At 45.1% G+C, this 12,560-nt stretch overlaps 1 protein-coding gene across 2 annotated transcripts in view; it reads right to left on the bottom strand.

The window, feature by feature from the left end:
• Positions 1 to 12,560, bottom strand: part of SYNPO2L (synaptopodin 2 like) — a 573,080-nt gene that overhangs the window by 329,036 nt on the left and 231,484 nt on the right. For both annotated transcript variants that reach the window (XM_069240545.1, XM_069240544.1), the window contains one exon: positions 10,572 to 11,305. In XM_069240545.1, coding sequence (XP_069096646.1) covers positions 10,572 to 11,305 — 734 coding nt within the window. The remainder of the gene's footprint in view (positions 1 to 10,571; positions 11,306 to 12,560) is intronic.

Below are 12,560 nucleotides of genomic sequence, written 5' to 3'. Positions count from 1 at the left end.
CCTGGCCCACCCACACAAGTGAGGTATAATTTTTATCGGGAGACTTGGGGGAACGCTGGGTGGAAGGAAATTTGTGGCTCCTCTCAGATTCCAGAACTTTCTGCCACAGAAATGTGAGGAACATGTGTTTTTTTAGCCACATTTTGAGGTTTGAAAAGGATTCTGGGTAACAGAACCTGGTCCGAGCCCCGCAAGTCACCCCATCTTGGATTCCCCTAGGTCTCTAGTTTTCAGAAATGCACAGGTTTGGTAGGTTTCCCTAGGTGCCGGGTGAGCTACAGGCCAAAATCCACAGGTAGGCACTGTTTTCTCCCAAAATTTAGGATGTGTCCACGTTGCGCTTTGGGGTGTTTCCTGTCGCCGGCACTAGGCCTACCCACACAAGTGAGGTATCATTTTTATCGGGAGACTTGGGGGAACATAGATTAGCTATTGCCCCTTGTCTTTCTCTACATTTTTTTCCTTCCAAATATAGGAGAGTGTGTAAAAAAGACATCTATTTGATAAATTCCCTATAATTCACATGCTTGTATGGTCACCCCGGAATTCAGAGATGTGCAAATAACCACTGCTCCTCAGCACCTTATCTTGTGCCCTTTTTGGAAATGCAAAGGTTTTCTTGATAGCAATTTTTTACTCTTTATATTTCAGCAAATGAATTGCTGTATACCCGGTATAGAATGAAAACGCACTGCAGGGTGCAGCTCATTTATTGGCTCTGGGTTCCTCGGGTTCTTGATGAACCTACAACCCCTATATATCCCCGCAACCAGAGGAGTCCAGCAGACGTAACGGTATATTGCTTTCCATAATCTGACATTGCAGGGAAAAGTTACAGAGTAAAACGTAGAGAAAAATTTATGTTTTTTTCACCTCAATTTCAATATTTTTCTTTTTCAGCTGTTATTTTCTGTAGGAAACCCTTGTAGGATCTACACAAATGACCCCTTGCTGAATTCAGAATTTTGTCTACTTTTCAGAAATGGTTAGGTTTCTGGGATCCAGCATTGGTTTCATGCCCATTCCTGTCACTGACTGGAAGGAGGCTGAAAGCACAAAAAATTGCAAAAATGGGGTATGCCCCAGTAAAATGCCAAAATTGTGTTGAAAAATTGGGTTTTCTGATTCAAGTCTGCCTGTTCCTGAAAGCTAGGAAGCTGCTGAGTTTAGCACTGCAAACCCTTTGTTGATGCCATTTTCAGGGGGAAATCCACAAGCCTTCTTCTGCAGTCACTTTTTCCAATTTGTTTGAAAAAAACGAAATTTTCACTGTATTTTGGCCAATTTCTTGGCCTCCTTCAAGGGAACCCACAAAGTCTGGGTACCTCTAGAATCCCTAGGATGTTGGAAAAAAAGGACGCAAATTTGGCTTGGGTAGCTTATGTGGACAAAAAGTTATGAGGGCCTAAGCGCGAACTGCCCCAAATAGGCAAAAAAAGGCCTGGCACAGGAGGGGGAAAAGGCCTGGCAGCGAAGGGGTTAAAGGGGTGACCTCTACTGCAGAATATGAAAGCACGGGCATTACATTTGAAATAATGAGTACAACACACAGAGAGTGATGGCGGCACCGTGATGACAAGGTTTGAAGAAGCAAATGCAAGTCCGTCATCTGTCTTTTCACTTAAAGCATGGAGTGATCTATTTAAAGGCTGCTCAGGTGACTGTTTTTCTTTCATTTTTGCGCAAATCACATTGAGAAAGGCAAGGAATGCTGAAACGCGTCTGTGGCGCAATAAATTGGATCTAAAGTACCCGTGAGTGCTCCATCTCTTCTTCTTGTTTTATAAAATATATATAATATATATATATATATATATATATATATATATATATATATATATATATATATATATATATATATATATATATAGTTCCTCAGTATCACTCACTTTGCTGCCCTTCATCGAACCATTCAGTGCCTTACTGGGGTAAACAATCAAATCCACCCAAGACTGGCTTGACAGCTTGTGGCTGACCCTAAATCTCAGGCATCCTCAGGGCTACCTCATAAACTGGAAAAACATTTATCAATGTCATCCCTCTCCACATAGCTAGACACAAGGGCCTCATTTTCAACTTTGTGGCACAACCTCACATCAAAAATAAAGGGCAGTAATGTGCCTTATTAATGACATACACTGCATGCCTTTCCTTTCTGCCTGGGCTGGTGAACAAAGTGGTGCATAGCTCCAACGCAGGCAGCCTTCCACCATGGTGCAAGGGTGTCCGCATGCATTGTTTGCACAATTGGTTTTGAGCAGGAAGGGACACCTTCCTGCACAAAAACAATCAATGGATGTGTTTTCCTATTTCTATGTTTGTTGCAAAGTGCAGCACACATACAAAGAGGAAACAATGAGGAAAAATAAAGTCATTTCTCATTGTTACACCTCCCACGTGGAGGCGCACATTCTTGACGCATTCCCAGGTTTACAGATTCTTGTAAATCTGAGGATTTGTCAAAACCCATGGGTGTTGCATGGGAAAACGCAGAGCAAAGCCCATGGAACGCCCCCTTGATGTAGGTGTTCCACGGATGTTGCACAGGCTGCAGGGTGGCTTTGCGTTGCCTCATCGATATGATTAAGAGGCCTGTGCCACTGGACCATCATAAAAAGTGACGTTCTGGTGGCAGGCCTTTTGTAAATGAGGCCCAAAGTCTTTAGGAACATAGACTCTCTTAATCCCATTAGAGAATGCATTTTCACTGCCACCAAAGTTGTTTCATCTTCAGGTCCACCTCTCTCAGGCTAACTTCATGAGCCAAGAGGATCTTCCTCTCTCCCATGGATCACTCAGCCTCGGTTTTCTGCTAGGGCTCTTTCTTCTCTCTTTTTCTCTGTCAAGGTCCTCTGAGACTCACCCCTTTTCTCCTCCGAGGCCAGTTTCTTTTCTTCCAAGGCATTTTTGGGAGCCTCTAGTTTTACTTTAATTAGCTGCAAATTGAGCTCCTGCTCTGTGTTCCTGTCCTCCAGCTTCTCATGGGACATGTTGTGGGAAAACACATTGCTCTCTGCCCTGGCAGGGGACCTCTCTCTAGTGGGAAAGTGCTCCTTCTCCTCAGGTTGCTGCAACTCAGGGGCTGTGGCCAGGCCATTTCCCTCCTCATCCTCCTCCTCCAAGCCGACCTCCTCATTCTTGAGTATGCTTCTCCCCTCAGTAGCCTACATCCTCCTGACATCCTCAACGGCTCTGATGGCTATTTGAAAGTCCACCTTGGGGCCCGTCTTTCCCACATTCAGTCCTCTCTCCTTGTAGAACTTCCTCAGCTATGCAACCTTCAGGCTGTCAATGCTGCTCAGCTCCCACTCCATGGTAGCACAAAAACGATGCGAGGCGAGACTTACATTTAGGTAAAGGAAAATATCGCCAAACCAAAAAAAAAGAAGACATTTTAGAAATCAGAATTTGATGTCAGATTATTTTTTGGTTTTAAACAAATCACTGAGGTGCACTGCAGAAACACAAGTGCTAAATACCACCACTGAACACCAATGTTAGAAAATTGCGTTATTAGCTGAGAGGAGTGGAAGCCCCACTCAAATAATAAACACAACCCCCGTCAAGGTGGACTACAAAATGTCACTAAATTAACCTGTGCTTAACCCCCTGATAGCTTGGCTCAAAGCAGTCAGGTTTAGCTTAGAGGCACAATATAAAGTATTTATGCAGAACACAAATTGTAATAAAGTGAAAACACAATACACTTAAAATCCCAAACTAATTTAGGTAAATAGAATGAATTTTGACAAATAAAATTAAATCAAAACCACAAAGCATCAACTGCGGTAATCTGGTTGTGTTGGCTGGGACAAAGTCACAAGTTGAGGCTGATCACAATGGAGCATGGGCCGGGTACAGGGCCGAGTTTGGCCTGCTGGAAGGAGTGCCTGATTGTACTTGGAGCTGAGATGTGAGGTCCTGTGTCATGATGCAGCTGCCAAGTAGAAGCTGCGGGGTGGTGCAGTGCAAGGTCCTCTGTCGAGTTGCATCACACTGCATCGCTTAAAATGATGCCTTGGATGAGGAGCTGTGAGGTAGTGTACTGCGAGGTCCTGCATTGACTTAAGTCATGCTGTGTAAGTTCTGATGAGACTGCCAACCAAGAGCTGAGAGGTGCTGTGATATGAGATCCTGAATCAAGTTGCACTGTGCTGCGTCAGTTCTGAGGGAACTCTCAATTGGACAAGGAGCAGTATACTCTGCCAGCCAAATGTCCAGGACCTGCAGGGAACTTCTTAGGGATCAGGACTCACTTTTCAAGAGGTCAGCAGCAGGTCCAGTTGGGTCTGGTCAGCTGAGTATATGTAGGATAGTCCTTTGGAGCTTGGTATGCCCCTGTAGCCCACACAGGAGACCAGTCAGCTAGCCCTTGGTCCAGTCTTCTTCCCTCAGGCAACAGGGCAGTCCTTCCAGCAGCAGGGAAGCAGATCAGTTCTTCTTTTCAGTCTTCCACAGGTCCTGAAGAGATTTAGTGAGTGGCTCAGGAGATCCAAAATATATACTTGGTGCCAGCATTTGAAGTGAGAGATGCCCCACGTCTGATTCTGGAAAATTCTTCCTTTCCCCTGTCAAGCCTCCAAGATGTCTGAGGTGATAAAAGCCTAGCGTGAAGTTCCATAGTGTATGTAGGAGGCATAGTCTTTTGAAAATGTAGGTTGGGCTGGGTACAGCTCCGCCCTAACCATCTTGGCAGGATAGCCCATTCTGTCCTCACCGAGTCCTCTTTTGTATCACTGTCTGGGAGGCAATACACAAACCCCAGCATCAGAGCCATTCACAGTCTTGTAACCCAGGATACTGGCAAAAGGAGGAAATGGTTAGGACCAGAAAATGCCAACTCTCTAAAAGTGGCATTTTCAGAATTGCAACTTAAGATCCGACATTACCATTTAAGAGGATTTTAAATTACAATTAATTTGAATGTAAACATAATTTTACCATCGGCTCCCAAACTGAAGATATCACTTCTTAAGTGTCATAAGGTAACCAAATGTTATCCTATGCGTGTATGGGTGAGATAGGCCTTGCAAGAGTGAAAAATGACTTTAGGAGGTTTTTACTACCAGAACATGTATACCTTAAGCACACATATCCTACTTTTTAAATAAAATGCCCCCTGCTCTACGAGACCTTAGGGCCTGTCTTAGGGTGATATATGTGTTTGAAAGGATGGTTAAGGCCTGACATAAAGGTTTATTTGGCCAGGGAGAAATGGCAGTTTGAAGCCGCACTATAGGCTTCAGTGGCAAAGCCCGAAATATGTGTGCGCTGCAGGCCCACTAGAATAAGTCTATTAATTGAAAGTTGGTTCACAGTACCCTCTTTACAGACAGGTATATATTTAAGCCCCTTTTCTTAGACAATAGGGAAGTAACAACTGTTGAAGAGTAATCCAAAATTCAGGATTTAATTTTACACGTGTTATTGCAAGGCCATTCTGCTATTTGGCCCATTAGCATTTGAGCCTGATGTTAATTCAATAATATACGTCTTGTGCGAGATAAGAATTTAAAACAGAACATGTCATATTTGTGTAATATAAAGACAAATTCATCATGGGATCTCGTGAAGTAAATATATAGAAAATGAGTGCCTCTTCCTTCCATTTCATCACTGGAGTTGATTTTTTGTTACAGAATTACCTGTTCATCTAACAACAATCGCCCAAAATATAGTAATCCCTATGGTTAACGACAGCCTTTATCATAAAAGGAAGTCTTTATCATACAATAAAATTTAACTTTTGAGTTTTTACTTTGTTTGTCTTATTTTTTATATTATTTTTACTAAAATTCATCTTTAAAATATTATTACAGCCAGTACGATTCCGTTTGTGAATCTCTCTGTTCATATCTCCAGTAAATGAAGCCAGCATCTTATTAATATTCGTTTTTATACATTTATTGGATATTTCACCTTTTTTAATATTTGAGAAAGGGATCTCAGGTATTTTTCAACCCATACGGGTAATAAGCTAAGTAAATCGTGTGCCCTTCCAATTGGCTTGCATTTGTCTGTGTTCATTTCTCCAGTAAATGATGGCAGCACATTATTATTTATTTTTATAAATGTATTGGATACCTTTGTGATTATTTCAAAAATGAATATCAGATGTTATTCAACCCACATTCGCAATAAGCTAAGTCATCATATGTTCATTCAATTGGATTTAGCATTTGCAAATATAACAAGCATTGGTAAGTGAAGTAGGTTTCGCCAATGAGATTAATAATAAGCAGTTTTTTGTTGTAATTTGTAGCTTGATGAGCAGTTGTGCAATAGAAGTTACTGAAGCTCTGTTAAATTGTTATGATTTGTTTATTGAAAAATGCAAGATATTGTGCTGTTTCTGGTGGTACCATAAAGTGGGGAGACTAGGTTAAGGGGAGAGGACAAAGAAAAAAACAATGCATCCAACAAGTACGCTTGAAATGGGTGCAGCTATAGGAAGAATTTGGAAAGGGCAGAGTTAAAACCAACGAAGCACAGCACAAACGCGGCGCAGGCAAAAGATAAAGGGGGTGATTCTCACCCTGGCGGGCGGCGGAGGCCGCCCGCCAGAGTTCCCCCCTCCAAAATACCGCTCCGCGGTCGAAAGACCGCTGAGGGTATTTTGGGTTTTGCACTGGGCTGGCGGGCGACCGCCAAAAGGCCGCCCGCCAGCCCAGTGCAAAACACCTTCCCACAAGGACGCCGGCTCAGAATTGAGCCGGCGGAGTGGGAAGGTGCGACGGGTGCTGTTGCACCCGTCGTGTATTTCAGTGTCTGCAAAGCAGACACTGAAATACAAAGTGGGGCCCTCTTACGGGGGCCCCTGCAGTGCCCATGCCATTGGCATGGGCACTGCAGGGGCCCCCAGGGGCCCCACGACACCCCATACCGCCATCCTGTTCCAGGATGGCGGTATGGGGTGTCAGAATCCCCATGGCGGCGCAGCGAGCTGCGCCGCCATGGAGGATTCTTATGGGCAGCGGAAAACCGGCGGGAGACCGCCGGTTTTCCTCTTCTGACCGCGGCCAAAGCGCCGCGGTCAGAATGCCCTGCGGGGCACCGCCAGCCTGTTGGCGGTGCTCCCGCCAACCCTGGCCCCGGCGGTCCATGAGCGCCGGGGTCAGAATGACCCCCAAAGTCCGGGAACGCAGCTTTAAATCAACACACCCGCATGAGAACATGACAAAAGTTTTAAAAGCTCACTGATATTTTTGTGCACGTCTGGCAAATTATGTCACTATGAAATTGGAAAAGCATGTGGAAATCTCAGATGGATTCAGACACTTCCTGACACTGTAGATGCCACAGAGCTGCAAGCCACCCTCACAGAAGAGATGGTTCACCAGGAAGGAGAGCAGGGCTGAGCCAGATGTGTAGATCCTTCGAGTCACCAGAAGTGTGTACATAAAGCGAAACACAAGAGCCCGTATTTATACTCCGTTTGCGCCGAATTAGCGTCGTTTTTTTGATGCAAATTCGGCGCAAAACTAACGCCATATTTATACTTTGGCGTTAGACGCGTCTAGCGCCAAAGTATGGGCAAATAGCGTTATTTTTTTGCGTGAACGCCTTCCTTGCGTTAATGAGAAGCAAGGAAGGCGTTCCCGTCTAAAAAAATGACGGCGACGCAAATGCGTCGTATTTATACTCCCGGGCAAAAATCACGCCCGGGAGTTGGCGGGTCAAAAAAAACCGCATTTGCGCCACTATTTAACGCCTGGGTCAGGGTAGGCGTTAAGGGGCCTGTGGGCTCAAAATGAGCCCACAGGTGCCCTCCCCTGCCCCCAGGGACCCCCCCCTGCCACCCCTGCCCACCCCAGGAGGACACCCAAGGATGGAGGGACCCACCCCAGGGACATTCAGGTAAGTTCAGGTAAGTATAATTTTTTATATTTTTAATATTTTTTGGTGGCATAGGGGGGCCTTATTTGTGCCCCCCTACATGCCACTATGCCCAATGACCATGCCCAGGGGACATAAGTCCCCTGGGCATGGCCATTGGGCAAGGGGGCATGACTCCTGTCTTTACTAAGACAGGAGTCATTTAAATGGCGTCTGGGCGTCGAAAAAAATGGCGCAAATCGGGTTGAGGCGATTTTTTTGCCTCAACCTGACTTGCCCCATTTTAAGACGCCCTAACGCCATTTTCCCCCTACGCCGGAGCTGCCTGGTCTACGTGTTTTTTTTCCACGCACACCAGGCAGCGCCGGTCTGCTAGCGCCGGCTAACGCCATTCCATAAATACGGCGCCCGCATGGCGCTTCAGAATGGCGTTAGACTGCGCTAAATTTTTTGACACTAAACTGCGTTAGCGCAGTTTAGCGTCAAAAAGTATAAATATGGGCCAAGGTAACTTGTATGCTTATACTGCATGCATAAGGAATGAGTTTTTATAGCAGTCGTGGCTTACGTTACGAAAGGGGTAGACTAGAAGATTAGGATGAGCATCTCATTGTTTTGTTTAGAAACAGTCCTAATTAAAGCAAAGTGAAGCAAGTTTGACCCACAAAAAGCAAAAAAAAACAGCCCACACATGACCTATCAGCCGACCCCATCACGCACTGCCTGACTGCCCTATAAGCCAGTTCGACCCGAACTATCATCATTTCAACAGGAATAAAGATAGACAACAAAAATGCCACGGACAAGACACAGCTGGGTAGAATACATAAACATGCAGGTTTTAGTGAAATAATGCACACGGCCGCAAAAATATGCTGCTAGTTAGTGAACCCTCAGATCACACATGTAAAGAGTAAGAGCCACTGGAACTTAAAACCTCAGCACAGAGTTCGATTTCATCATCTTCCTAGATAGGGCAGAACGAAATAGAGAGGACTGATTCCTAAACTGCCTTAATTTTCAACAGCGTTTTCCAGGGTTTGTAAAATTAAGACAAATAGACACTCTGTGTTCGCAACACTAATTCAGTAACATTAATAGAAGCAGTGAAATTCCTTCATGGTTCTTTGTTTTCCGCAGAGGCACATGAGAAACTTTCATGTGCTGTTCCAGTTGCTGGATCAAGCAAAGCACTCAGGCCCATATTTATACTTTTTTAGCGCCGCATGTGTGCCATTTTTTTACGCAAAAGCGGCGCAAACTTGCAAAATACAATTGAATTTTGCAAGTTTGCGCCGCTTTTGCATCAAAAAAGCGGCGCAAATGCGGCGCTAAAAAAGTATAAATATGGGCCTCAATACCTTTGGGTCAACTTCCCGCTATACAAAACAACAAACAAAATAAAAGCCTCTGCTTTCTGGCTCGGTACGAAACAAAATAAAAGCCTCTCCTGGCTGGCAGTTATTTTTCTGCATCAGGCATTTACTGCTAGCAAAAGAAGAAAGGGAACAATGGCAAGGTGGGAGGGTGACACCTCGTGGGATGGGTGGAGGGTGATGACACCAGGACAGGGGGAGGAGGGCAGGGGTGAAGGAGATGAAACGCATGCAGAAAAGTAAACGGGGGTGAAAAGGAGTACTTCGGCATTGGGACGCTGATAAGAAGAACCCAGGAAGAACAAGCATTGGTGAATGCAAGAAAATAGTGTGACAGCCAACAGAAACAGAGGAAAAGTAAGTGGCAAACACAGGAACCAATGAAAGCAAGGAAAGCAAAGGGGGCGGGATGAGAGCCCCATTTAAGATTTATATTAAATACAATAGATTTCACAAGCACAACGCATGCGCGCTGTACAGGCAAAACCTAAAAATGGTGTAAAACTGTATGCATCTTAGCTACTTCCTTCTGTAACACTGAGCATACAGTATCCTAATCTCTGAGCTGTACATATTTCGCACTTTGGGCAGTATGTATCCTGAACTCTGAGAGGTGTGTATTCTGAATGCTAGGAATGTGTATTTTGAGGTCCGACTTATATCATAAGCAGTGTCTCGATATGTCTTGAACTAGATACTTTTTGCATCCTGGGCCCTAGCTATTTTTATCTTGAGCTTTGGTTTGGTTTACCTTCCACATTGTGTTGTATACTTGAACTTTGTAAATAACTCAAGCTCTTCTCTGTTTTTATCTCTGACAGGAGCTTCAGTATCAAGACTTTATAATCAAAGGTGGATTATCTGGGTTGTACTTCAAGAGAGAGACCTAGTCAGTCACTTTTGCAGGTCATCCACCAAAAGCACTACCAGAATATCTAGCCTTGGCTTGTTTGAGGCACAACCCAGAAGTACCTACCCACCTAACCAAAGACCACTACATTTTACATTAATAATATTATATATTTTAGAAAAGACCATTTCTTGCCCCCACAGCTCATACTCACAAACCACACTTCCTCTGCCCAAGGCCTGATATCTGTACACATATAATTCTTCCAGGGGAGAGTAGGGATAGTGCTTTGGTAGTCACTGTGTTAAGCTTCCTTGGCAACCAAGCTCAACTAAAGGAAAATAGTTGTTTAGCGGGAACCCCTGGGCAATATATACAATTAGTTTGTCTAGCAATATTGAACAATCATGTTTCTAATATAATTCCTATGATCTTTTGACTGACATCATTTGTCTCGGATCTGTTAGTATTCAGATTTCTGAAGTGAAAGTATGTGTCTGTGTACTTACTTGCTTGCTTGGCTTTCTCCACATAGCTAGTGGTCAAATCGTCATCCACTGGATGCTCCACAGGCCCCACCATTGGAATGAGGGGTCTCTCAGCACGGATGGTCCGCACCATACCTTGTGGCAATAGAAGATCCTCAGGAGAGGGGGCTGGGCCCTCTTCCAACTCAGTGGGATAAAAGCCACCTTCAGCATCTGAGAAGGGGGTCTCTGCCCTGCTATCCACAGAGGGCTGGTAGACAATCTCCCTCTTGGCCACTCCTCCTCCACCTTCTCCTAAAATGATGAGATTTTGGCTATTGTCAGTAGCAGGATGATGCTGTTGCTTTGCGGCACTGCGCCAGGGTGCATAGGCCTGGAAAGATTTTGGAGCAGCCTCAACCACTTCTTTATAATGCAGCGATCGAACGGGCTCTGGCGCACTGTCATAGCCGCTCATCTCAGGCATAGACTGTGGATCAGGAGGTGAGCGAGGGCTTTTCTTGCGCGCTCGTCGGTGCTTCTCCTGGGGTGTTTGAGTTAGCTCCTGGGAACTCTGCCCAAGGGTGTCTGCGTCGCTGTCCGTCTCCCCATAATAAGCCTCACTGTCTGGGGGTGAAGTGATGGTTTCCCGGTGCAAGAGACCCAGTTGATCAGGTCCAGTAGGATTCTGGAGTGGCTTTTGTTTCAGTGTTTGAACTTCAGGGGTTGGGAAAAGCAGGGCTTGTTGATCTCTGCTCGTTGCTGCCGCTGTTGCCCTGTGAAAGAAGAGAAGAAGAAGGAGTTACATTACAGCCTTTCATAGCTCTGTATTTAGAGACCTCTCTTGTTGGGGAGAGGATGATGAGCAGTGGGGGCGGATGAAATCAGTACACCAGATGCACAGAATGAAACTAACAGGACTATCCCAATGTTTTGTATAAAAATACACACTTTATTTTGATGCCACAAAATTCAAAATAGGTCTCCAGAATCCCAGAGGTCAGGATTGCAAGGGATCATCAGAACAGGCGGCTATTCTAATCCATCACATTCAGACTCTCTTAGTGTGCTGGCTATGAGGGTCAATTTCCATGGGTCTTAATAACAAGGATAAACTTTTGGAAGACAGTTTCGATGTTGGGACTGTCTTGCAAAATTAAAAACCATACACCAGGGTACGTAACGCCAAGGTAGGGTAGCCACTTAGCAAGAACGCAAATTCTGGACAGCGACAATAAAAATTCAGGACAAAGGGTCAAATTTCAGCAAAACAAATTCAGGACAAAAGGTCATTTTTATGAACCCCTCTGAAGACTTTGCATGATTCTAAAATAGCCGACAAAAATACAGGCCAAAATAGGTTTCTGTTGTTTAGTTTACATTACACATTGGAGTATTAAGGAAAAATTCACATAGCTGGACGCATTCAAAGATGAAGAGACCAGCAAACATATACACTCCATGCAGAATTTGACAGTCGAAGGGGAAGTTTTCACAATTCTACCGTATACTATGAATGAAAGTGCCAGAAGCAGTGCAGAGATGCTGAACGTAGACTTCAGGGCTCATTATGAGGCTGGCGGTCCCAAGCCGCCAGCCCAGTGGTGAAGGTCAGACTGCCATACTCCAGGCGGTCCAACCGCTACATCACGACCCAGCGGTCGGACCTCCAGGGGACTGCATCACAGCCAGGATCAAGGGTCCCGATGGACTGACATCCGTCGGACTCGTGGTCAGCCATGGCGGCGCTGATCTCAGTGCCGCCATGCTGATCACGAGTCCTGTTTCCACCAGCCTTTCCATGGCAGTCACCCTGCCATGGAAAGGCTGGTGGAAACACAGTGCAGGGGGCCCCCCTGCCCACCACCTTCAGAATATGCACTGTCTGCTTTGCAGACTGTGCTTATTCCGAGGGTGATGTAGTGCTTCATTATTGGCCCCAGCTCCCTTAAGGAGCTTAGACCAATATCATAGCACTGTTTATGCCATTCAGCCCAGCAGGAAGTCATAATACAATGTTACCACTGGTCA

Source organism: Pleurodeles waltl, chromosome 6, assembly GCF_031143425.1.
Source record: "Pleurodeles waltl isolate 20211129_DDA chromosome 6, aPleWal1.hap1.20221129, whole genome shotgun sequence".
Classification (NCBI taxonomy): domain Eukaryota; kingdom Metazoa; phylum Chordata; class Amphibia; order Caudata; family Salamandridae; genus Pleurodeles; species Pleurodeles waltl.
This window is presented reverse-complemented; position numbering and strand designations above follow the sequence as displayed.